Raw genomic sequence first — 25,854 nt, 5'->3', positions numbered from 1 at the left:
TTCTAAATCAGCTTTAATCAGATTAGAAGGCTCCATGTAAACCCCGGTACTGTTGACCTTTAAACGATGAGGTTTTCAGTGTGAAAAATGGGTTTGGTGTTGTGCCACTGAGCTGAAGTAGTCTGGGTGCAGACTGTCACCCCTCTAATGTCACCCCTCCAACAACTCAATGAAATTTCTTTAGTCCACTGCAAACTCAAAATGTGACCCGCCATCACTGTGGCTGGATTGCTTACACTGATCCCAGTACTCATGTCTATAAAAATCATGTTTAAGTCAAAAAAGTGGTTTTGGTCAGCTGAAATGAAAGGCTATTCTAAGTCGTGCATCCAGGCAGGATCTTAAGTACCAATTATGTAACAAGTGATTGTAGCAGTAGACTAACCTTGTCCATTAGAGTAATAGATCCACTTCTCTTTGACCTGTCCAGAGGGCACAGATGGTTTCTTCTGAATTGCCCTTTCCACGATACTGCTCGGGTCCTGCATTGGGCCTTTCTTCAGCACATGGGAACTCCGTTTCACACTGCACATCACAATCACCACCAGAACGAGCAGGAGCAGCAGAACAATCATCCAGGGGAGGTGCTCGTTTATATCGAAGTGATCGCGAGTGCTCGGCCGTGGGGATCCTCTTCGAGTGGGACGGTTGTAATTGGAAACTCTGTCTCTGTTCGACTGCACAGCAATCTTACTGATTCCCATCCCAACACTGACCTCTGAACCATCGAATCCTTCTATTGTCCGCTTGTTGGGCCCATGCAAGGGGTTGGAATTTGGTTCGTCCCAAGGTTGCTTGCGATGCACCAGATGTTTTCGGGCTGTGGGAGGTGAAGTGTGAGGGGTGTCACGGATTGCTGGAATGGTGCTTGTTGCACGACTGCGAATTATATCCTCTAGTTTCCCACCTTGGTTTTCCCTAAATTGAATGGCAGCTGAACGGCTGTTGATGCCTGGGTTGAGACACAGGGATAAAAATGAAGAGGAAGGGATGAGTGAGAACAAATACCACAAGTCAAGAAATAATTGAGATTAGGAATGCAATTCACATTCTCAACCAACTCGCCCAAACCTGGGTTAATGAAACTAAGAGCATGATGGAGGGAGAGCTGGAGCCAATCAAAGCCGACATTGGGCGAGAGGTGGGGTACACCCTGGACTGATAGCCAGTGAGTCACACGATACATGGACAAAATAATCATTCACACTTTAGTGTCTTCAGTATGCTTTGGGAATGGAAGCGGAAGCCAAAGTACCCAGAGAAAACACACAAACGCACTGGGAGAACATGCAAACGCTACACAAAAAGGCCTCAGCTGAAATTCAACCCCAGGACCTCTTGACTCTGAGACAGAAACCCTAACTACTATGTGTTGGGTCGTTCAAAAACGATTTGTTCAAACAAACAAATCTTTCGAGTGAACGTACTAAATGTAATAATTCCATTCAACATTTCACATTTCAGTTGAGCTCAGCTGTGAGCATGCCAGCCGGAGGTGGAGTTTCGTTTTATAAATCTCCCCACCTTTCCAAGTTTACAATATTTGGCAAATTCTGCGATATAAAAGAAATAGGACTCGTGTTCACCGTGCAGTAAGTATAGCGCATGTATACTACTTAAAGTAAAGCTGCTTGTCTCGCTAATGACTGTGTACTATGGCACTGTGCCTCAGTATGTGAACAAGTCACAAAGTGAATGTAAACCACAGGGATGACTCATATACTGAAAGACAAAGCACTTAACAATTTCTTTTGACTGTACTGAATTCTAGTGATTACCGTAATTTCTCATGTATAATGCACATTTTTTTCTCCAAAAAATCTTCAAAGGTCAATAGTGCGTATTATACATACGTATAGTAAAGTTAAAAATTATTTCACAATGAAATTAGGTAGATGAGTATATATGTTTTAGAATAGCCATAAATTAGTTTTAAAGTCGCAGTGTTAAAACTAAACACTAGGGTGCCCCACAATATTAAATACATTGTTAAAGAACAAGTAAACCTCAGTATTAATAATATTACTGATCAGAATTTATTAGAAAAACTAATTAGGAGAGGGTCAACATTAACATTTATTGAATATAAATATGTCACTTGATATAAAGTCATGGGTGTGCATTATATATAGGAAGAAGGGTTATCCTGATTTTTGGAGTCCATTTGGGGGTGCGCATTACACTCGAGCGTGTATTATACACGATAAATTACGGTAAGTACGGTCATTCAGCTGTTCCCATCACAAGATCTCCTCTAATCAACAGAACTTTCAAATAAATTTCAACCAAAAACCTTTTGTACTTCCTTCTACCTTCCGAAAATGGGACTTGATTCTGGAGAGGGATTTATTTGTACCCTGAGCAAGGTGCAAAACCTCCCCAACTACTTGTTCTCTTTGAATATGTGGGTTATTTTTGTCTTCATCCATCCATCCATCCATCCATTTTCTGAGCCGCTTCTCCTCAGTAGGGTCGCGGGCGTGCTGGAGCCTATCCCAGCTGTCATCGGGCAGGAGGCGGGGTACACCCTGAACTGGTTGCCAGCCAATCGCAGGGCACATACAAACAAACACAAAACTCACATTCACACCTACGGGCAAATTAGTTGTTAATTAACCTACCATGCATGTTTTGGGGATGTGGGAGGGAACCGGAGTGCCCGGAGAAAACTCACGCAGGCACGGGGAGAACATGGAAACTCCACATAGGCGGGGCCGGGGATTGAACCCCGGTCCTCAGAACTGTGAGCCAGACGCTCTAACCAGTTGTCCACCGTGCTGCCTGTCTTCATCCAGTGCAAAAAAAATAAAATAAATAAAAATATATATATGTATGTTCATTAAGGTCTAAACATTAAACATTTATTTTACTGTGGAATGATGACACTAAGCGATTTTATCTGGAAACCTGTCTTGGTTCATGTCAATAGGATCCTTTAATAAATATCAATAGGTTTTATGATGTTTAATAAATAATAAAGTAAAATGTCTCTTCTTTAGGATCATTGTATTCAATACTTCATCTGATTTGGTGCTAGAACCGTACTCGGTAATACGATTTAAGATGACAAAAGCTGATTTCATTGCACTCCGTTACACGCTATTAAATATTGTATTTGGGACAATAGTGCCATGGCTGATGGTGGATGGTGTCAGGAAGATCGCCTTAAGTGCACACTTTCACCCTAATTTCTTATAACTGCAACTGGATTCTAAAAGACAACTTCTACATTAATACTTGAGACTGGCAACTAAATACCCATTTTGATTTTCTGTTTGATTGAAATTACTTGAATTTGTTGGATGCCGCTGAGGCTTAACAATAAAGCAACAATTCGAGAAAAAATGTGTTTCACAAGCCACACAAAAACTTCTCTTTTGAACTGAATCGGAGAGTTACTGTTTGAACTGCAACTTTAAAGTATCTTTAAATCGCCTTGAAATATATATATAAAAGTAAAATCTAAAACCCCAAAATATGTGTGGATAGTTATTATAGTTCAGTAACATGTTCAAGAGTGGCGGCACGGTGACGACTGGTTAGCACATCTGCCTCACAGTTCTGAGGACGTGGGTTCAAATCCGGCCTTGCTCGTATGGAGTTTGCATGTTCTCCCCGTGCCTGCGTGGGTTTTCTCTGGGTGCTCCGGTTTCCTCCCACATTCCAGAAACATGCACGGTAGGTTAATTGAAGACTCTAAATTGCCTGTAGGTGTGAATGTGAATGCAAATGGTTGTTTGTTTATTTGTGCCCTGCGATTGGCTGGCGACCAGGCCAGGATGTACCTCGCCTCTCGCCCAGAGTCAGCTGGGATAGGCTCCAGCACACCCACAACCCTTGTGAGGATAAGCGGTATGGAAATGAAATGTTCAAGACTGTATCTACTAATGTTTGATTTAAATTGGGTACCCTAACTTAATGAGAGAATGGTACAGTCCTAGTTGTCTATTATACTGCTTAATTTCCCTTCTGAGGAGCGCTGAGCTCATTCTTTGTGCTCTTGTTGAGTTTAACACGAACCCCAACCAGTTAGGATTCAGTAAGAGGAACAAAATAAGGGTGGAAATGAAATAATTGCAATTCCAAATACATACTGTAGGTCTTTGGTTTATGATGCCCTAACATACAACGTTTCTGGGTTACAAATAGCGCACAATGAACTAATTTGCACATCAGTGTAAAAATACATCATTACGTGAAACAAGAAGGCACCATCAGTTCCCGTCGTTCTGATATGAAGTTTGTAAAATATTTGGATTACATCACCACTTTAAGAACAGAACTCCGTCATAAACCCAGGACTCTATATATAGTATAGTAACTATTAATAATGTTATCAATGTAATATCGTTATAATAACTCATTATATACATTACAATAATTATCTTGAAATTACTTTTAATCAAGCATGTATTGTGGACATATTAATTTTTAAAATGGTACAAACTACGATAAAAACACCATTTTAGGAGCATGCTGGATGGTTTTCTACTGTATAATTTATTGTCAACAACACATAAAAGAGCTTTGACAGCACAAGCTAAAAACATTGAAACAATCTCATAATACAACAATGAGCAGTTTCAACATCCAAGCTCTTTAAAACCAAATGAAATGAAGCATCGACAGCCTAATATTTCGGCCTCAAAAGCTGCTTAAGTCCTTTAAAAGTTTTCAGTGAGACCAGTATTAATGTTTTCTTGCAAGTATGGTGCAGTGAACCATTTGTTACATTCATTGTTTACCGGGAACTGGTACCTCATTGTCTTGACTATGAGGTTTAGAAAAGCCTTTAAAACCTCAAATAACATTAATAAAAATACAGTTAGACAATGCTGTATACAACTTGTTCCTTTGCTCCTTTGCTGTGCATAATAAATTGGTCCTTCTTCATCCCCGTTGACTAGTGACGTAATTGAGAGTCATCAATCCCGTGCCAAAACACAAAAAGTATGAGTGTCGGTGGGGGTGGAGTGAAACCGGGTATGGCCGGTTGATTCCCAGAAATTACCCACTGACTTAACAGAAGAGATGATGAGGAGGATGAAGGGCAGTGAAAACAAAAGGGGGAGAGAAATACTCATGTTCCCTGATTCGACACATTATTCAGGTGAGGAACGGTGAAGAAGAAGAAGTTGACCTCCTCATGACCACAAATACTAACATTCCTAGAGCAAGTAGAAGTGATCACTTTGTTGCCATGCCTAAGAATGTGCTCCCTTAAAGAAGCGTCTCGCTTGAATGGGATTCCACGAATGTGACGGCACTTAAGAAGCTCTCACCTTTGTGATCTAATGGTGACGAGGAAGATTCCGATGTCACTAATTCTTGTCCTTGTGCAGTGGCTGTGGAGGAAGATGCAGATGAGGGGGCTGTAGACAGGGGTCCACAGAGATTATCAGTCTCTCTTGTCCCCGCTATGAGCAGCGTCAACCCCTGAGCTCGGCAGTCCGCATGGGCTCGGCACTTGAGCGCACTTGATTCCGCATTGGAGAAAGTTCCTTTGGTGCACGGCTTACAAATAACATCTTCTGTTTCACTACCCCGCTTTTTCACCCTTGTCCCAGGAGGGCACAGCGAATAGGGCTTACACTCTGTGCCCCCTTCCACCAACAGGAAGCTGTTCGGGGGGCACGTACACACACGGTCCTGGGTGGTAGTGCAGGGTACTTTTTCAAAGAGGCCTGCAGGACATAGAGCCCCACAGTGATGACATTGCGCAACACCGTTCTCACCTCGTGTGAAAGTACCTTCAGGGCACGGGCTGCACTCCCTAACAGCAGTTAGAGAACAGTGGACAGACACATAGGTACCTGCCGGGCACTTGTCACAGACCAGCTGGGAGCCAGAATCTGGGTTTTTGTATTGATAGTGGCGAGGAGAGAGGAGCGGCAGATCAGCTGGGTCAGTTGTGGTCAAAACCCGTGCTGAGATTTCAACCAGCAATGTCCACAGCACCTGAGGAAGACAGTGAGATATTTAAATTACGGAGTGACATTCAACACAAATGTACTTAACTTTATGAGAGAAATAAAATGGATTAGTTCTTTTTTAAGTATTCCATTTAATGGAATGGCAGAATCTCTTTGATGATATCCAAGCCTGATTACCTCCAGACCTGTTCAATCAAGATATCACTTAAACAATATCTGTCCTGACAAAACCAGGTCAGACAAAAGATCTCAAAAAGCTGCAACAAAATGACACGATCCGGAGAAATTACAGAACAGTCCAGAAATAAAGTAATTGACATCTATCTGTCTGGAAAAGATTACAAAGGCCATTTCTAAAGCTTTGGGATTCCAGTGAAACAGAGGGAGAGCGATTATCCTCACATGGAGAAAACATCGAACGCTGGTGAACCTTGCAAGGAGTGGCTGCCCTACAAACATTACCCAAAGAGAACACCGATGAACATCCAGGATGCCACAAAGGAACTCAGGACAACTTCTAAAGAACTGCAGGCCTCCCTTCCCTCAATTAACATTGTTCATGACACAACAATAAGGAAGAGACTGGGCAAAAATGGCATCCTTGGCTGAGGAGAACACCACTGCTGACCAAAAAGAACATTAAGGCTCGTCTTACCTTTGCAAAAAAAAAATTAAAATAAAAAAAAATTAAAACATCTTAAGACTTATGTGAGAATATTATAATGACTGACGAGATGAAAGTTCACCTTTTCCGAAGGTTTGTGTCTCGTTACATTTGCCCTAAATGTAGCTCAGCATTTCAGAAAAAGAACGTCATACCAACAGTCAAACGTGGTGGTGGTAGTGTGATGGTCTTGGGCTGCTTTGCTCCTTCAGGACCTGGACACCTTGCTGTGATTGATGGAACCATGAATTCTGCACTTTAACAGAAAATCCTCAAGGAGAATGTTCAGTCATCAATTTGTGACCTCAAACTAAAGCCCACTTGGGTTCTGCACCAGGATAACGATCCAAAACACACCAGCAAGTCAACTTCTGAATGGCTTAAAAAACAAAATGAAGGTTTTGAGTGGCTTAGTCAAAATCCAGACTTGAATCTGATTGAAATGCAATGGCATGGCCTTAAGAAGGGTGTTAATGCTCAAAAAGCCTCCATTTTTGTTGAATTCAAACAATTCTGCAAGTAAGAGTGGGCCAAATTATCTCCACAGAGATGTGAAAGACTCATTGGCTGTTATGGAAAATGCCTGATTTGAGTTGTTGCTGCTGAGGTTGGCCCAATAACTTATTAGGTTTAAAGGGGCCATTACTTTTTCACAGTGGGCCAGGTAACTGAATAGTTTTTTTCTCCTTAATAAATGAAATCACCATTTTAAAACAGCATTTTTAAATTCACTTGGGTTATATTTACATTTGTTTGATGATCTTAACATTAAAAGTCGAGAAACTGTGCAAAAGTATAAGAATTTTCACGGCTCTGTAGTTTTGTACATTTTCCGTACTTTTGTTTATTGTTTGTTATAGTAGTTGAGTCTTTGGAGTGCCTGCCAACCAATCGAGTGTGAAATTACACAACCAATTAAATATTTGGCTATCTGTCTATTTCTGAAAATGTGTCTATGAGGGAGGCTAATTGTGACGTCAATTGGGGCAGAATATGGTTAAATTGTCAGCCAGTGGTGTCTTTGCAAAAGCGCCATTCAGTTACAGTCGGAATGCGGAGCGGTTAACATATCCTGCTCTAGAGGGACTCTCAAAGTCTACAATAACACTACAAAAAGTCATTAAATGTGTTGTTCATTACTTTTTCTGTAAATTGGTCACTCGAGAGGTCGGAAAAGTAGCTAAATTGAGCAAATTGTATTGTTCCTAAGTTGGCAACACTGAAGCAGTACGCTGCATTTGCACTTTAAATCTGTTCAATACCAAAGAGGGCGTCTGACAGAGGGAAACAGCTCCTATGAAGTTTTACACAAAGTTGCACTGTATTTGCACAAAGCAAAACCATCCAACACATAGTGAAAATGGCGTGGACATACTGACGTTGCCCTGACATCATAGAATTAAAAATTTTACCAAAACAAAAATAAGCCTCAAAGCCATACTGCACTCAGCTCTATGTTTTCCCATAGATGGTATACAGGAAAAGGCTTAACATCCATAAAGTCCAAAATGTTGAGCCGATCATTGTCATATTTTCAGGGGTTGAAGTGAGCGTAGGTAGACATGTCCACATACATTTTGGTGACGATTGAATGCAGTTTTATGACATTAAATGACGTTAAACTTTTTTACATTAAGCGTTTTAGACAGTTACCTGAGCAATCCGTGCGTTAAATACAAAATGAGCTAGTGAAACGTCGCTGGCAACTTAAATGTGTCCGCAGACCTCACCGAGCTATATCCCCTCAAACAATTGTTAGTAATTAATAATTGTAATTTCTTACAAAAACATGTTTTGTGACCACAATACATGTTCTTGTGCGCACAAGACATACAGTACTTTTTTGCAATCAATACTTCCAGTTACCAGTATGTAATTGTGGCATAAGTCTAACGCCATACATCACCAGTATCAGAACAGTGGTTCTAAAACAAAAACCCAGAAGATAAATTGTACGGAAATGAAAAATAACCATCAGAACTGATATTGGGCTCGGCAGCTGGACCAAGGGTTACCTGAAAGGTTCAAACAAGAGCAGGACGATTCCTGTTCATTCTAATGAGCTGAATTTATAAGGTCACACCCACATTAAGTCCCAAATGCACATCGACTGAAGCAAGCCAGAAAGTTTCCTGACCCACAGGCACATGAGCCAAAAGGACAAGTACTAGTATAACTGTGCACATGAAGGTTTAGTGCATGTTACAAGGACTGGTGTAACTAGGTATCACTCCTTTTATTCTGGCTGCACTGTCAACTCTGCTGGGAACCTGACAGCACTCGTGGTTGAGGGGATGTAAAACTAGACAAGTGAAGTTATACTTGTCTAGTTTTACATCACACAGCACACATAAATTGAGTCATGACAAAGCAGGTACTTCAAGCATTGTCTCCAATAATCAGAAGCCTGACCTGTCCCTGTTCTTTATTGAGCAGAGATTCAAACCCAAAATATAATTACAGGAGTTTGTCATTAGACTGAGGGAGCCAGATGCTCTCACTGAGCAATTATATAAAAATGGGAACAGTATGTGATTTCCATGTACTGTATAGTTTTTAAGAAGTACTGTACTTAGACATTATTCATTTAGTACTTTGGGCTGCATTGTCTTTTGCCACCATAAGGTTGTAAACTTTTTCCTGCTGTTTTTTGTACATTTTTGATTTTAAAAAAAAATGCAGATATACACACGTATAATACAAAAACAGCGCTTCGTCAGCAGTGCACCCCTATTTTTTCTCACATTTTTGCACTTTCCTTGTGTTTCTTTGTTACTTTGAATTTAGATTTTTGGACTTTGTAAATTTGGTTTTAGTAATTTTGAAAATAAGTATTTTTTTGTTTTTTTTTAGTAAATCCTGAACCCCTGCCTGCCTCTGCTTCTCTGCGCTTGGGTCCACCTTTTTTTTTTTTTTTTTTTTTTTTTTTTTACACAACACCACAACAACCTGCAACTCTGACATGCACATGTAGGGTCAAAAATGGACAAAAAAAATCTGATATGTTATTCAGACATAAGTCTATCATGCCCAACTGAAGAAAAACAGTTTCTGGGCTTTGATGTTTTAATTTGTACTTCATGTACATACACGTACATTGCATGTTGATAAGAAGAGCTATTGTAGCTCAACGCATATACAAATCCAGCAAGCCTGCCCGACAGGTCTGAAGAATTATAGTAGGATAATGGGTAGTAATGTTTTCAATGCCATACATACAGTAAACCATGCATCTCTATGCCTAGGTTTACGATTTCCAGGTTATTTTGGGGCTAAAAGTAGGTCAAATATGTTTTATTTGAACTCTTTCCGAACTATACAAGGTGGAATCAGCAGAAAAAGAAACACTTGTTCATAAAGTGTAACTACACAATGATCTACAAGTGTGTTTTTCACAGTAGACTGTGTATGCTTAGACAAATATGGAAAGAGATTAGCAGCCTGTGTTGGGAAACAGGACAAAAAGGGTTTAAAATGATGAGGTAGGGGGGAAATTTTGCTGATGACACGTGAAAGCTTGTCACCCATGAGAAACAGCAGAGATATTCGACTTAGCAAAAGGTTTTATCTAAGTTTCAAGTAAAGTAGTCTTATAGGATAGGTTTCAAATTCCAGTTTTGGAATTATTTAGACATTTTGCCTAGTACAGAATCTATAGTGTGAAGCATGTGCTACAGAGTAATATAAATATAGATCCTCCTACATATTATTAGGTTACATACATTTATTTTAAAATGACACATATCCAAAAACAACAAAATACAACTTAAAAAGTGATATCAGATGTCAGGATGTTTGTTACCACTTTTTTTTCAAACCGATACCAGTACGAGTAGCCAATCTTGAGTACTCACCGTTACCGATTACCGACACCACTAGTAATTATGATACATACAATTTTTAATGAAAACACAAGACAGATAATAGTAAACAAAGACTTTCTTTCCTCTCGCACATAATGATTTGCCGATGTCAAACCGCTGCAGTGTAGCGCCAACTACTGGGGAGGAGGATTTACTCTGTAGATTTTTTCGCCTTAAATATCGGTGGCTGGTGTCGGCAGCCTTCATGAGTACTCGTGACCTTGAAATAATGCCTGCCGATACCTGGTGTCGGTACACGCCTATCCCTAATAGGATGAATAGAAAAGAATAAATAAATATGCAAAAACTCAGCAAAATAAAATATGGAATTTAATATTTAGAAAAACACCTATACAAACAATTGATATGTTTTCCAGTAAGTCTGGTAAACTGAGTCCGTGAACACATTAACCGAATTATCTGAGTCCACTGTTCTTCCAGTGAGTTCCCTAACTCACCTTGTGTACTTAGCAGCAGCCAGCCAGAGGACTCATAGGATCACGGTTAATGGAGATCCCAGGACTCGTGACTCCTGAATCTGTATGATGATTTTGTATCTTTGTACTGAAAGAAGGGTCACTATAAACCTGGGTAATTAAGGAAGCTAGCTTTTCAGGGCAAGAGTGGTGGAGTGTCTAACAATTTCATTTGATCATGGCATAATGGATGCCCCCACTGTGGCTTTTCCTGTCAGATTATTATCGAAACTGCATGTCCTGGTCTGACCTTTAATGTTCATATGAGGGTGGAGAACAGAAGATCCGCCAGTCCTGGTATCAAACAGGAAATCTCTTTCACACATACTGCACACACAGAGGTTGTTTTACAGGAATGAAGCACAATGCATTAATCCACTCAGGGCACGCGTTCTTAGGCTACTTCAACATGGATGCAAGCCAGAAGGCACACGCGCTCGGCCCACACAAAAATCCACATATTAGTCATCAAGCCAAAGCCAAACTACAAACAACAGCCTCATCCCTGATCCAATATCAAAGCTTTGTCATTATTTGTGTGTTAGTGGCTTAAATCTGCATTAGCTGGGACCTTTCTATGTGGAGTTTGCATGGTGTCCCCAGTGTCTGGGTTTCCTCAGGTACTCAGGCTTTCTCCCACAGTCCAAAGCCCTTAGAAGTGTTCATGATCCCAGCTTTTTTTAATGATACTATAACTATTTACGTGTGGTCACTAGTAACTTGACAATTTTATGCAAGAATTTTCAATCTTCCAATTGCTAGACAGGCTGTCTATCCCTTTGACCTGTCACCCATAAAGCTCAACAGGAGCAGACTGACCTCTGATTCTGTCTGCAACTAGTTTTACGCTAATGAGGTTACTGTGACATATGCGGTGTGCCATGACGGGAATACACAACAAACTGAAGAGAAATAGTAAATGTCTCTTTCCAAATGCCCAATTCCGATTGAAAGCATATACCTGATGTTATTTTTAAAGGTTTAAATAATATTTTATGTCTTTTTATTGGGTTTGCGAGATAATTTTGGTTGGAAATGCCCAAGACACCTTTTTCAAGCTCTTCAACTTGGGCCAAAACGACTGCATTTGTCATGAATAATCAACATTTAAATAAGCTTTGCTGTGATTGGTAGTAGGCTATATATCGGCAGAGATTTTAGTAGGAGGTGTCAGAAAAGTTACCACAGGGACAACTAGCTGACGTTGCTTTTTGATCCTTTGACATCAGCTCTGCCTATCATTGTGAAGCAGAATTCACCAAGCGTTGGATTGTTTGCCCACTAATCTAACAGTCGTGAAACAGGATAGTTTTACCCTATTGATGATGTGTTGTTGCAATAATAATCATGATAGTCACCAAGATATTGCCAAAATCTGACCGGCTACAGATACAGTAGCTATTTCTAGCTGGAAAAAAAAGCTAGGACAATTTTTGCTGGTTAATTTACTGTACATTAATGTATTGTTACTTTTGTCGGGTGGCACGGTGGATGACTGGTTAGCACATCTGCCTCACAGTTCTAAGGACCCGGGTTCAAATCCGGCCTCGCCTGTGTGGAGTTTCCATGTTCTCCCTGTGCCTGCGTGGGTTTTTCCCCGGGTACTCCGGTTTCCTCCAAAATCACAAAAACATGCATGGTAAGGTTAATTGAAGACTCTAAATTGCCCATATGTGTGTAAGTGACTGCGAATGGCTGTTTCTTTACATATGCCCTGCGATTGGCTGGTGACCAGTTCAGGGTGTCCCCCGCTTCTTGCCTGGAGTTAGTCGGGATAGGCACGCCCGCAACCCTAGTGAGGAGAAGCGGTATGGAAAATGGATGGATGGAAGAGAAAATGATCAACAGACTATTTCAAGTATAGCTAGCATTGTGGGGAAGCCGGAGTAAGTGGCAAATTAGATACCATAAGAGAAAAGCTTGAACCACACACAAAAAAAATGTATCAGGAAAAAAAGGACAAGATGAAAAATATGCAGCAAAGGCATTTTTTTCCAGTACTTTCCTGCTTACGTATACAGTACACAACGATTTGTTTTATCAGGTCAGGTCTGTTGCATGCCTTTGTTCCTATCGCTCCATCTCGTGCCTATGCATCCATCCATTTTCTGTACCACTTATCCTCACAAGGGTCGCGGGCGCGCTGGAGTCTATCGCAGAGGGGGGGTATCTCGTGCCTAGGTCTTGTCTTTGTCTCACACAAACAGACACCAGCCAATCAAAAAGGCAGCCACGAGGTAAAAGGTGCTTTTTAATCTGCTGATTCTGTGACTCGCTAACAGGAAGGACGACAAGAGAAGAGGGGCATCTGAGGGTGTGGTTGCTGGTAAGGCAGATCTTGTTTACATCACGTGGCAAACGTGCAGCATCCCAGCACAACAATACATACCCCTCATGCCCTTGAATTTTGGAGTCCCAGAGCAACTGAGCAGAGCAACCTGCAATACTACCTCAGGCGCCAGCTGTTAGACCAGTCTCGAGACACACTGAGAAATCAATTAACTTCCCACAAGGAATGCTTTGTCATATACTGTACTTGTAAATACTTTGGGAAATAAAGTGTAGTTGTTGTGGCACATGTAACCGATTTTTTTATTAATTTTTGTATTTTAATTTTTTTTTGCTTTCTATGTCTATTGTACACAAACAAACAAACAACAAAAGATTAACAAAGCGGCAAGCCCAGACCATGTGTCCCCATCCTGCCTCAAAGTCTGCATGGACCAGCTCGCTCCAGTCTTCACACAGATTTTCAATAGATCTCTGGAACTGTGCAAAGCACCATCCTGTTTCAAACGCTCCACCATCATTCCAGTCCCCAAGAAACCTGCAATCTCGGGTCTAAATGACTACAGGCCTGTCGTCTTGACATATGTGGTCATGAAGTCCTTTGAACGTCTCATGCTGGACCACCTCAAGAGTGTCACAGGTCCCCTGCTGGACCCCCTACAGTTTGCCTACCAAGCGAACAGGTCTGCGGATGATGCAGTCAACATGGGACTGCACTTCATCCTAGAACACCTCAACAGTGCAGGGACCTATGTGAGGATCCTGTTCGTGGAGTTCAGCTCAGCGTTCTACACCATCATCCCTGAACTCCTTTCATCCAAGCTTCTCCAGCTCAGCGTCTCACCTGCCATCTGCCAGTGGATTTACAGCTTTCTGACGGGCAGGACACAGCAGGTCAGGCTGGGGGAGGCCACCTCATCCACACGCAGCATCAGCATTGGGGCGCCCCAAGGTTGTGTCCTCTCTCCGCTGCTCTTCTCTCTCTACACGAACGACTGCACCTCAGCGCACCCGACTGTCAAACTCCTGAAGTTTGCAGATGACACCACTGTCATCGGCCTCATCAAGGACGGTGACGAGTCTGCATATCGACAGGAAGCGGAGCGGCTGGAGCTGTGGTGCGGCCGACACAACCTGGAGCTGAACACGCTCAAGACTGTAGAGATGATTGTGGACTTCAGGAGGCATCCTTCGGCACAGCTCCCCCTCATGCTGTCCAGCTGCCTTGTGTCAACTGTCGAGACTTTCAAGTTCCTGGGAATTACAGTCTCTCAGGACCTGAAATGGGCAACCAACATCAACTCCGTCCTCAAAAAAGGCCCAGCAGACGATGTACTTCCTGCGGTTTCTGAGAAAGCACGGCCTGCCACCGGAGCTGCTGAGACAGTTCTACACAGCGGTCATCGAATTAGTCCTGTGTTCTTCCATCACAGTCTGGTTTGGTGCTGCTACAAAAAAGGACAAACTCCGACTGCAACGGACAATCAAAACTGCTGAAAGGATTGTCGGTACCCCCCTATCCACCATTGAGGACTTGCATGCTGCCAGAACTAAGACAAGCGCGTGCAAAATCCTCTCGGACCCTCCGCACCCCGGTCACCAGTTCTTCCAGCTCCTTCCCTCAGGTAGGCGCTACCGATCAATGCAAACTAGAACTAGCAGACATTCCAACAGCTTCTTCCCTCTTGCGATCAACTTCTTAAACACCTAACCTACAATTCCATTACAACATGCTGGCAATTTTTTGACTTGAGTTCGTTTTCACATTTCTGTGGAGCCAATTATACATTACTCGTGCACTCACTGCAGTTGTCTCGCCATGCTGCTCTATTTGCATATACTGGCCACTCATGCCAGAGTAGCATCTGCCCCATTTGCACACTGATTGAGGAGTATCTGCAACATTTGCACAACCAACATGGTCCCAGATTATCGCACTACTCGTCACTTTAAACCGCATACACTCCTTGAAGTCTCGGCGCCCTTTGCACAATGTTCATTGCACCGGACTATTGCAATATTAGTCATTCGAACTGCTCAAAGTGCTAGAGGACATTTTGCACAATTGTCCAAAAAAAATAAAAAAATGTACCGGCATTACCAGATAACTAGCAACCCTTTACTGCTCAGTGACTATTTTTTTGTCAGTGTCTTTATGTCTCCAAAGTGTTCTCTGTCAATTGACTGTCTGTTGTCGTACTAGAGCGGCTCCAACTACCGGAGACAAATTCCTTGTTTGTTTTTGGACATACTTGGCAAATAAAGATGATTCTGATTCTGATTCTGATTCTGAAGGAACAGCTCCAACTACACTGGGTACGGAAAGTATTCAGACCTCCTTAAAATGTTCACTCTTTTTTATATTGCAGCCATTTGCTAAAATAATTTAAGTTAATCACATTAATGTACACACAGCACCCCATATTGACAGAAAAAAAATGAATTGTTGAAATTTTTGCAGACTTATTCAAAAAGAAAAACTGAAATATCACACATCCATAAGTATTCAGACCCTTTGCTCAGTATTTAGTAAAAGCACCCTTTTGAGCTAATACAGCCCTCAGTCTTTTTGGGAATGTTTCCACACCTGGATTTGGGGATCATCTGCCATTCCTCCTTCCAGATCCTCTCCAGTTCTGTCAGGTTGGATGTTGAACATTGGTGGGCAGCCATTTTCAGGTCTTTCCAGAGATGCTCAATTGGGTTTAAGTCAGGGCTCTGGCTGGGCCATTCAAAAACAGTCGCGGAGTTGTTCTGTAGCCACTCCTTCGGTATTTTAGCTGTGTGCTTAGGGTCATTGTCTTTTTTTTAAGCTGAACCTTCGGCCCAGTTTGAGGTTCTGAGCACTCTGGAGAATGTTTTCGTCCAGGATATCCCTGTACTTGGCCACATTCATCTTTTCTTCGATTGCAACCAGTCTCCCTGTCCCTGCAGCTGAAAAACACACCCACAGCATGCTGCTGCCACCACTATGCTTCACTGTTGGGACTGTATTGGACAGGTGATCAGCAGTGCGTGGTTTTCTCCACACATGCCACTTAGAATTAAGGCCAACAATTTCTATCTTGGTCTCCTCAGACCAGAGAATCTTATTTCTCACCATCTTGGAGTCTTTCAGGTGTTTTTTAGCAAACTCCCTGCGGGCTTTCATGTGTCTTCCACTGAGGAGAGGCTTCCGTCGGGCCACTCTGCCATAAAGCTCCAACTGGTGGAGGGCTGCAGTGATGGTTGACTTTCTAGAACGTTCTCCCATCTCCCGACTGCATCTTTGGAGCTCAGTCACAGTGATCTTTGGGTTCTTCTTTGCCTCTCTCACCAAGGCTCTTCTCCCCCGATTGCCCAGTTTGCCCGGACGGCCAGCTCCAGGAAGGGTTCTGGTCGTCCCAAACGTCTTCCATTTCAGGATTATGGAGGCCACTGTGCTCTTAGGAACCTTAAGTGCAGCAGAATATTTTTTTGTAACCTTGGCCAGATCTGTGCCTTGTCACAATTCTGTCTTTGAGCTCTTCAGGCAGTTCCTTTGATTCTCATTTGCTTTGACATGCACTGTGAGTTGTAAGGTCTTATATCGGTGTGTGGCTTTCTTAATCAAGTCAAATCAGTATAATCAAACACAGCTGGACTCCAGTGAAGGTGCAGAACCAGTTTAAGGATGATCAGAAGAAATGGACTGCACCCGAGTTAAATATATGAGTGTCACAGCAAAGGGTCTGAATACTTATAGCTGTGTGATATTATATTCTATATTCTTTTTTAAAAAATCAGCAAACATTTCAACAATAACAATTTTTTTTCTGTCAATATGGGGTGCTGTGTGTACATTAATGAGGCGAAAAAATGTACTTAAATGATTTTTAAAAATGGCTGCAATATAGCAAAGAGTGAAAAGTTTAAGGGGGTCTGAAAACTTTCCGTACCCACTATATACAACAAATAACACTATTAACGCTGCTCTGAAACTACATCTGCGATAACCCTCGTACACAAAGACTTCACAAGGAGAGTTGAAATTCATCCATCCATTTATTTTCTATAATGCTTGTCCTCAATAGGGTCACGGGTGAGCTATCACCACTGACTCGGGCATACTGTCGGCCGGGGTACACCCTGGACTGGTTGCCATTCAATCGCAAGGAACATACTATGAGGGGCAGTCAGAAAGTAATGAGCCCAATTAATTTAACCTACTAATACGGCAAATTTAACCTGGTAACAATTGATCCCCCCCCCCCCCCCAGAAATGGTCACGGTTTGTATTTTAAATACTTGTTTGAAGGTTTATTTAAAATACAATAAAAAGTTTGGCTTAAGCCTGTCATCTTCCTGTCAGCCATTTTAGAAATGATGTCATTTTCGATGCCCATCAAAAGCAGAGAGCTGTGACTGAAGTTTTTACTTTGGAAGGGGAACCACCACTAAAAATGTTTAAAAGGTTGCGAAATCTGTATGGGGGAACTGCAATAGGCTACAGCACAGTCAAAATCTGGGTGTCCGCAAGAACTTAACATGAATCATAGGACCCACACTGGAGGCCAGGTGAGTCAAAACATCATTTTATTCATCTTTCATTCAGTCTTTCTACATCACATATGACATGCACTGTCTGTATGTATAAACTACCAAGCTGTGTGACGAAGGTCATGAGATGCTACCACAGAAATTGTTAGTAATGTTGGGCCCGATGTTCTTGTATTTCTATGGTGCAGCATTTGTAGTCTTAAAAGTTTTAAAGTGGTTGTTTAGGGTGGGTCGCGAATGAAAGCAATCTGTTTTCTGTTGACATAATGAGGTGTGTGCATACATATGTTTGGGTGTGGGTGGCAGAATAACATTCGGCGGCATTCACTATCTAATTAAAGCAGGGCTTAACATGCACACATGTTGAGGACAGAGACACACACGTGTCCCCCTTCCCTCCCTATATGCGTTTACTTACTGAAGCCCTCCCCCAATACACTTGTTCACTCCAAGAAGCACCTGTTGCTGCATGTCAGCGCATTTTAGCTCAGAGAGATAGAAGACTGTTTGGATTCATTCACTGTGAATTCATCACTGACAAAAGCTAATGATGATTATTTGTGTGGATGTGTCACATCACAGCTGATAAGCGCTCATCCATTGGGCAAATGACTCGACACGTTTGTGGTTTGAACAGATCCTCTTTGTTGCGCATTAGCAGATTGATCAGAGTTTCAAATAATAATGTAAAAGTGAACAGGCCCCATGTTTAAAGTGGGTTTCAAACACAATAACAGAGGGCACTAGCTGTCTAATCCTTCACACATTGTTTTTGATGATCCATTGCTTTTAACAAGAAGAATAGCAAGCCCTGACCACGTAGTTCAGTGGTCTGAAATATTGGTGGACCAGCCAGGACACCCCTCATGTTGTTCATGTTATGTCACTGCTAATGTGAGTGTTCAGAGTAGTGAGTACGTTTCAACTAGCTACGCACAATAACTATTAGGACCGATAATTATCAACCGATATTGGGGAAAAAAATGACGTCACACTGATCGGTCCAATATTGAAAAAAAACTCGACCGATAAGAAGCGCCGTCTCATTCAGCGGCGTGCTGGTCGTCAGCCCCTGCTGTTGCATTTGGTTGTGACTGTCATGGATTTTTTTTGACCAAATACTTTGCCTACAAAATTAAAAATAATCAATATCCAAAGAAAATTAACATACGTTTGCCAGCACTTGCTGAAATTACATTCATCAAGTGACTTTGAGTTTGTGACTACGACACTCGCGAGCGTATAGTAACCTCGTATCACAGCGCTCGGCAAGACTCAGCGGCCTACAATGCAGCGGACCCGCGTAGCAACATTAAGCCAAGTGGAGGCGGCTCAAACGGGCGCGGTTGTCGGGTCAGACTAACAACTAAAAGGTAACCCCTATCCATCTTCCTCTCCAGCGTTCAGACTGGAAAATTAATTTGATCAACTACAAATTGAACTAATATCAAAACACAACAACCCTGTGTTGGTGCCTGTACACAGGCTTGTCGCTCGACACCAACACTCCCCCCTTGCCCTGGCACTTATCACCCACCCAGAAATGTAATGTCTTTAAATACTCATTAACATGAATGATCTCCCGTTGTTATATTGTTTCAAATAAAAAACGTGAATATTTGAACCTGTTTTATTTGAATATCTTAGTATTGATTGCACAATAACACGGTACATTCATACATGGCATCTCATCTCAATCTCATTGTACAAGTACTTGTGTACTGTGACAATAAAAAGTCATCCTATTATAAGACGAGTTTAATATAAAACACAATTATATACAGTACAATATACATAAGTAGGGAGTCCCAGCTCCAAGCCATCAATTTGGGGGTCCTTAGCCTGGAGATTGTTGAAGACCCCTGATATAAACCATTATAAAATGATATTGGTTATCTTTATCAGTTTGGAGAAGCAGCAAGTGGTCGGTTATCATATCGGTGGAAGAAATAGTTATCGTTTGAATGCTAACATAACCAGATAATTATGTTTCTTTATCATAGAATAGGCGGCACGGTGGGCGACTGGTTAGAGCATCAGCCTCACAGTTCTGAGGACCCGGGTTCAATCCCCGGCCCCGCCTGTGTGGAGTTTGCATGTTCTCCCCGTGCCTCCGTGGGTTTTCTCCGGGCACTCCGGTTTCCTCCCACATCCCAATCCACATGCATTAATTAATTGAAAATCAGTACTGTCAGTCTACTTCTATTTCTACACTTACTACTTTTCAGCCAATCTATCAAAGATAAAACAATTTAAATGTGAATTTATGGCCTGACAGACCAATCCTGAACAGAACTCTGCGGTCTGCATCAGATAGGAAGAGAATCAACAACAAAAACAACATGAGGTTTCCTGTACTGCAGACCTTCCGGCTTTGTGAGACTGGGATGAGACCGCACTGAGCTGGAATGACTGATTATTCGAGGCCCAGACCCAACCACCAGTGTCATAACAAAACAAAGAAAAATAAGATTATTATTATTTTTATCCATCCACTTTCCGTACCGCTTATCCTCATAGGGTCGCGGGCGTGCTGGAGCTTATCCCAGCTATCATCGGGCAGGAGGCGGGGTACACCCTGAACTGGTTGCCAGCCAAGAGCAGGGCACATACAAACAAACAACTATTCACACTCACATTCACACCTACTAGCAAATCAGAGTTTTCAGTTAACCTACCACACATGTTTTTGGTATGTGGGAAGAAACCGGAGTACCCGGAGAAAACCCACGCAGGCACTGGGAGAACATGCAAACTCCACACAGGCGGGGCCGGAATTTGAACTCCGGTCCTCTGAACGTTGAGGCAGATGTGCTAACCAGTTGTTCACTGTTCTGTCATGGTCTGTGTTTTGATTTGAGTTGTTTCGTTTTGTTCCATGTTTGTCGTGTGCTCATTAGGTTGTTGTGTCCACCTGTTCTCGTCAACCTTCTACCTTGTGTCGACCAATCAGCTCTCTCCAGCCACTCGTGTCTTGTCCAGGTGTCCCTCGTTGTCTCGTCAATCTGTTTGTATTTAGTTCCCTGGTTTCTTTCACTTCTTGTCGGTTCGTTGTCAGGTGTCATTGTCACTGTCTGTATCGTCATAGTTGCCAGTTGTGTCGTTCAGTTATTTCACCAGTCATGTCTTGTTTTGGGTTTACTCAAGTGTTACTTTGTGTTTAGATTTTGGACTTTGTTAATTAAGCATTTAGACTTTTCCATGATCCTTGTTTTCCTTTGTATTTGGAATTAAATATTTTTCATATACTCCTACACTACTGCGTTGCTTCCCTGCACTTAGGTCCTCTGTTTTTGCCTTGGCTTCCTCTCCTTCGCCCAAACCCCAAATGTGCCATGTTACACCCCATTATTATTATTATTATTATTTTCTGGATCAAGACAGACAAGGACTTTACTTCATGGTCAAATAAGGTTGCAACAACAGTACCAACTAGTATTTGTCTCAACAACTTTCGATTCAACGCAATCAGACTAAATCTTTTGTTGTGACAAGCATCAAGTGATACTCAATAAGTGACATTTCAAGTAATTCGGTCAACACAAGAGCAATGTTACAAGCAAGCACACCATTGTTATGACTTGTGCTGCTTCGCCCACAATGAAATAACTGGATACTGATGAGATGTTAATATTGTGGGGGAGGTGGGGTGGGGGTGCTAAATGGTCATTGTGACAGAAAATTGTGAAATGTAGGAACACTGCCTCTTAAATTCAGTCTGGAACTGACTGGAAATGATGTGGTATGAAAAAAATGGGCACTCCCCTTTAAATTGAGACTCTGTTGAAGGAATCCTCAGGGTAAAGAACAAAACCCAGCGTATGAATCAAATGAATGCACTCACCGCTGCAGAAATACACATGGCGGACATTGTGTCGATGTACAGAACTCAGATGGGGGTCAAACAAACGTCCATGTGCAAGTTGGCAAGACAAACACTTCTCTGGGTGTCTCTGCTCTTCATCCTCCTCCTCAGTGCACTCCCGGAGGAGAGAAGCCACTCAGCTGCAGTGTTTTATTGTCTGGGTCCCCAGATGGAGCGGTTGAATGTAGGAAGGGATGAGGGCTGCTCTCACAAAGAACGCTGTGGTCATTTCCATAGCGGTGCCGGATGAGGGCCACGCGGGGATCGCCGCCTCGCCCCGTGCACGCTTGTTGAGTGAGCAGTGCGGCGCTGTCTTCTCGCTGCCGAGCACCGCGGACGCTCTGACACGATGACGTAGGCAGTGGGGCGTGGTCAGGGACGGAGCGAGCACGTGCGCTCAACTCTGCCTGTGCGCTTCATGTGATGATGAGAGCTCCGTTGTGTAAATGCTGACAGAAGGATTCACACTCATGCTATTGGGCATTTTCAAATACATACTGTATTTTATTTGCACTATCCAGAGAAGTTAGGATTAAATCGTCAACTGGAGTAACTAATCACCTGTAACGAGATTAGGTAAATTAATTACAAAATGTATGTAACTGTAGTCCATTTTATTACTCTGAGAAAATGTGGAGTTAAATTATAGTTGCTTTTGGAAATTTCCATGATGACAATTTTCGCCACATTTGAAAATGTAATTTATATATATGTATATATATGTATATGTATATATATGTATATGTATATGTATATATATATATATGTGTGTATATATATGTATATATATGTGTATATATATGTATATATATATGTGTATATATATATATATGTATATGTATATGTATATATATATATATATATATATATATATATATATATATATATATATATATATATATATATATGTATATGTATATATATATATGTATATGTATATCCATCCATTTTCTGAGCCGCTTCTCCTCAGTAGGGTCGCGGGCGTGCTGGAGCCTATCCCAGCTGTCATCGGGCAGGAGGCGGGGTACACCCTGAACTGGTTGCCAGCCAATCACAGGGAACATAGGAACAAACAACCATTCGCACTCACAGTCATGCCTACGGGCAATTTAGAGTCTCCAATTAATGCATGTTTTTGGGATATGGGAGGAAACTGGAGTGCCCGGAGAAAACCCACGCAGGCACGGGGAGAACATGCAAACTCCACACAGGCGGGGACGGGGATTGAACGCCGCACCTCAGAACTGTGAGGCTGACGGTCTAACCAGTCGGCCACCGTGCCACCTGTATATGTATATATATATATATATACATATATATATATATATATGTATATATATATACATATATATACATATATATATATATATATGTATATATATATACATATATATATATATATATATGTATATATGTATATATGTATATATATATATATATATATATATATATATATATGTATATGTAGGCGACACGGTGGCCGACTGGTTAGAGCGTCAGCCTCACAGTTCACCTGTGTGGAGTTTGCATGTTCTCCCCGTGCCTGCGTGCGTTTTCTCCGGGCACTCCGGTTTCCTCCCATATCCCAAAAACATGCATGAATTGGAGACTCTAAATTGCCCGTAGGTGTGACTGTGAGTGCGAATGGTTGTTTGTTTGTATGTGCCCTGCGATTGGCTGGCAACCAGTTCAGGGTGCACCCCGCCTCCTGCCCGATGATAGCTGGGATAGGCTCCAGCACGCCCGCGACCCGTGAGGAGAAGCGGCTCAGAAAATGGATGGATGGATGGATGGGTACAGATGATGTATGTGGCACAGTTGCATGCTATTTTATTGTGGTTTTGTATATAATTAATGGTTTCTATAATTGAGACGTGATAGTAGTCTTACTAAGAGGTGTAATAAGTCAGGTAAGAACCCAGTGAAGACCCAGATACCAAATACACGGGCAGTCACCGTTACTACTGTCCTGTACCTGATTTTCACAAAAATGTATTTCGCTTTTGTTAGCAGTTCAAACATTTCTTTCTGCATACAATATTATTCTACCATTCAACCATGAGGAGTTTCACTTTAAGATAGAACTGGCCTGCCCCCTCGATGAAGAATCTTGGAGTAGATATGGAAATGGACAATAACCGGCACTTAAATTAAGTAAAGTGAAGCGAGACAGAGAACTAAATTGGACAGGCTATTTGAACCAATCCTTCTGTATGTGTGTTAATCGTCAACTGACAAATGTAAGGCTGTTAGTTTACATTCAAACCTCACTTTGCAGCCATCGCAAGTGACGTCATACATGCTCTCATACTGGTCATTGGTTTGTGGCGAAATCCAACATGTTCCTTTCTCTTACTTGTGTGCAAAGGTTTGTAATGCCCCTTGAAAACCAATTGTCAATGGGGGGGCAAAGGGAGATCTGGATGGAAAGTTTCACACTTCCAATTACGTTTATCCCGAGCAAAATTCAGGTCAGTGGCAATTGAACATGGGAGTGTTGACTTTTTATATCCGCTATACACAATCTACAAAAAAATATGGATTAATAGCAGTTTTAGATCCAAATGGATAGTAGAGCCATGCCTGCAGGTTTTAAAACATTGAGAGCCTTCTTCAAACACTGAAGCATAAGCAGTGTAGAGCACATTATTCACTGTACTATTAGAAACCAACTCCCTAACCTCCACTAGTTTGATCTGTGTCAGTGGAGCAAACATGGTTGTTTAAGCCAACCACTCAGTCATCTGTTCTGTGCAGTCTGCCATCCAGTTACCATCCTGTTGCCCAGATATCTAGACATGACGTGTGCAGTGTTTTGGCCCATTGGGCAGCAGTCAGCATACCCACAAGCTGCCGTGCTTATAGGTTCAGACATTGCTGCAAATAGCAGCAGCTGATAAAAAGAGTCCAGCACCATCTGCCCTGCACGTGGAACGAAAGAAGCACATGAAGCACTGGATGGTGAGGGCGGGTGGAGATAAAGGGATGAACTGTAATTATTTGCCTCTGGTCATGAGGGAAGATCTGTATCTGAAGTAGGTCAGAAGTAAATAATTAAAGCCATGCTGCTTGAAATGAGCAAGGTATAAGATGCCTGAAAAATATAGAGTGTCATGGCAGTGCGTGACACTGAGGATAGGCTAGATTCATTGCATATCTTGACCAACACTTCTGCTTACTCATCCTGCAGAGCAGAGTTGACATTCAACTGGACAAATGACTTGAATAGCCGCAGGGCCCCACATGTTCTCAGACTGCAGATACTGGGTGAGGTAGGTTGTGGCTTTATGGAGCACACATAAAAGCAAGCTTGATCTGGTGTCTTTGTTACATTGCTTAGCTATCCCAAATACAAGGTGGGTTGTTTACTTATGGGGTTTGGGGTCCATTTTTGTATGGCATCTATAATGTATGTTTTTTACGATGCATATCTTTCCCAAACATAATTCCGTACATGGGTTTTATTTGGAGCTTAGGATCTCATCTTATGAATCTATAATTTCTCTCAATGGAGCTGTTAAAGTGGGAGTGGCTCCTTGAGGTGAAGCGAACGAAAAGTAAATCAGTGGTATCCAAACAATGTCCCGGGGGTTCATTTGGAGCCCGCTGTCCTATTTTAGCGGTCCGCAGCACATACTAAAAATACATTTGACAAGGCCCGGACCAGCCAAAGAAGAAGCGCCCTGACTCAGGAACATTGTAACAACCGTGAAATAAAAACAAACATGTCTTACCCAGTGTTGTTTTTTTTTGTGAGTGGTGTTCTCCAGATGACAAGTAGTATTTTCCAAAGCAAGTCTTTTTGAGGCGTCGTTGCCATTTAACAACAGTCTCGCTATGGAAACACTCAGAAGCACTCGGGTAACATCGGTGCATATCCAGGAGTGTTTCTTCTTCTTCGGTCTTGTGAGATCACGTGTAATCACACGAAATTTCAAGATCGACGGCACAACAGAATTTTTATGTGTGTGGTGTTCTGTGTTGAGATTATTGGAGCACACGGCACAAAATAAGATCAAAACTATTAAATTATTTTTTTTATCTTCATGTGTGGGGTCTTTAACAGATAAAATACATTTTTAAGATTTGAAAAATCCTTATGTGTGTACCAGGCCTTAGCGATGTGTTGATGACAAACACATCGTGTTAGCAGCTAGCGAGTTAAGCTAAACTCGCTTGAAAGGCTTCAACACGCACTGTGGTGAGTCACACACACACACATCCGCATCCTTATTAAAGTCTGCCT

General features: G+C 41.9%; 1 protein-coding gene across 2 annotated transcripts in view; it reads right to left on the bottom strand.

Moving 5' to 3' along the window:
• tnfrsf21 (tumor necrosis factor receptor superfamily, member 21) overlaps window positions 1-21,936 on the bottom strand; it is a 50,862-nt gene extending 28,926 nt beyond the window's left edge. The window contains exons 1-3 of one of the 2 annotated variants that reach the window (XM_061754431.1): window positions 21,588-21,936; window positions 5,283-5,958; window positions 386-952 (exon numbers count right to left, since the gene is read on the bottom strand). In XM_061754431.1, the coding sequence (XP_061610415.1) occupies window positions 386-952; window positions 5,283-5,958; window positions 21,588-21,614 (1,270 nt within the window). In that variant the 5' untranslated portion in view covers window positions 21,615-21,936. The remainder of the gene's footprint in view (window positions 1-385; window positions 953-5,282; window positions 5,959-21,587) is intronic. The other variant, XM_061754433.1, reaches the window with a different exon arrangement.
• Between the last annotated feature and the right edge of the window lie 3,918 nt (window positions 21,937-25,854).

Source organism: Phyllopteryx taeniolatus, chromosome 18 (assembly GCF_024500385.1).
Source record: "Phyllopteryx taeniolatus isolate TA_2022b chromosome 18, UOR_Ptae_1.2, whole genome shotgun sequence".
NCBI lineage: Eukaryota > Metazoa > Chordata > Actinopteri > Syngnathiformes > Syngnathidae > Phyllopteryx > Phyllopteryx taeniolatus.
Note: the sequence above shows the minus strand (reverse complement) of the source record. Positions and strands in the feature narration are given on the sequence as shown.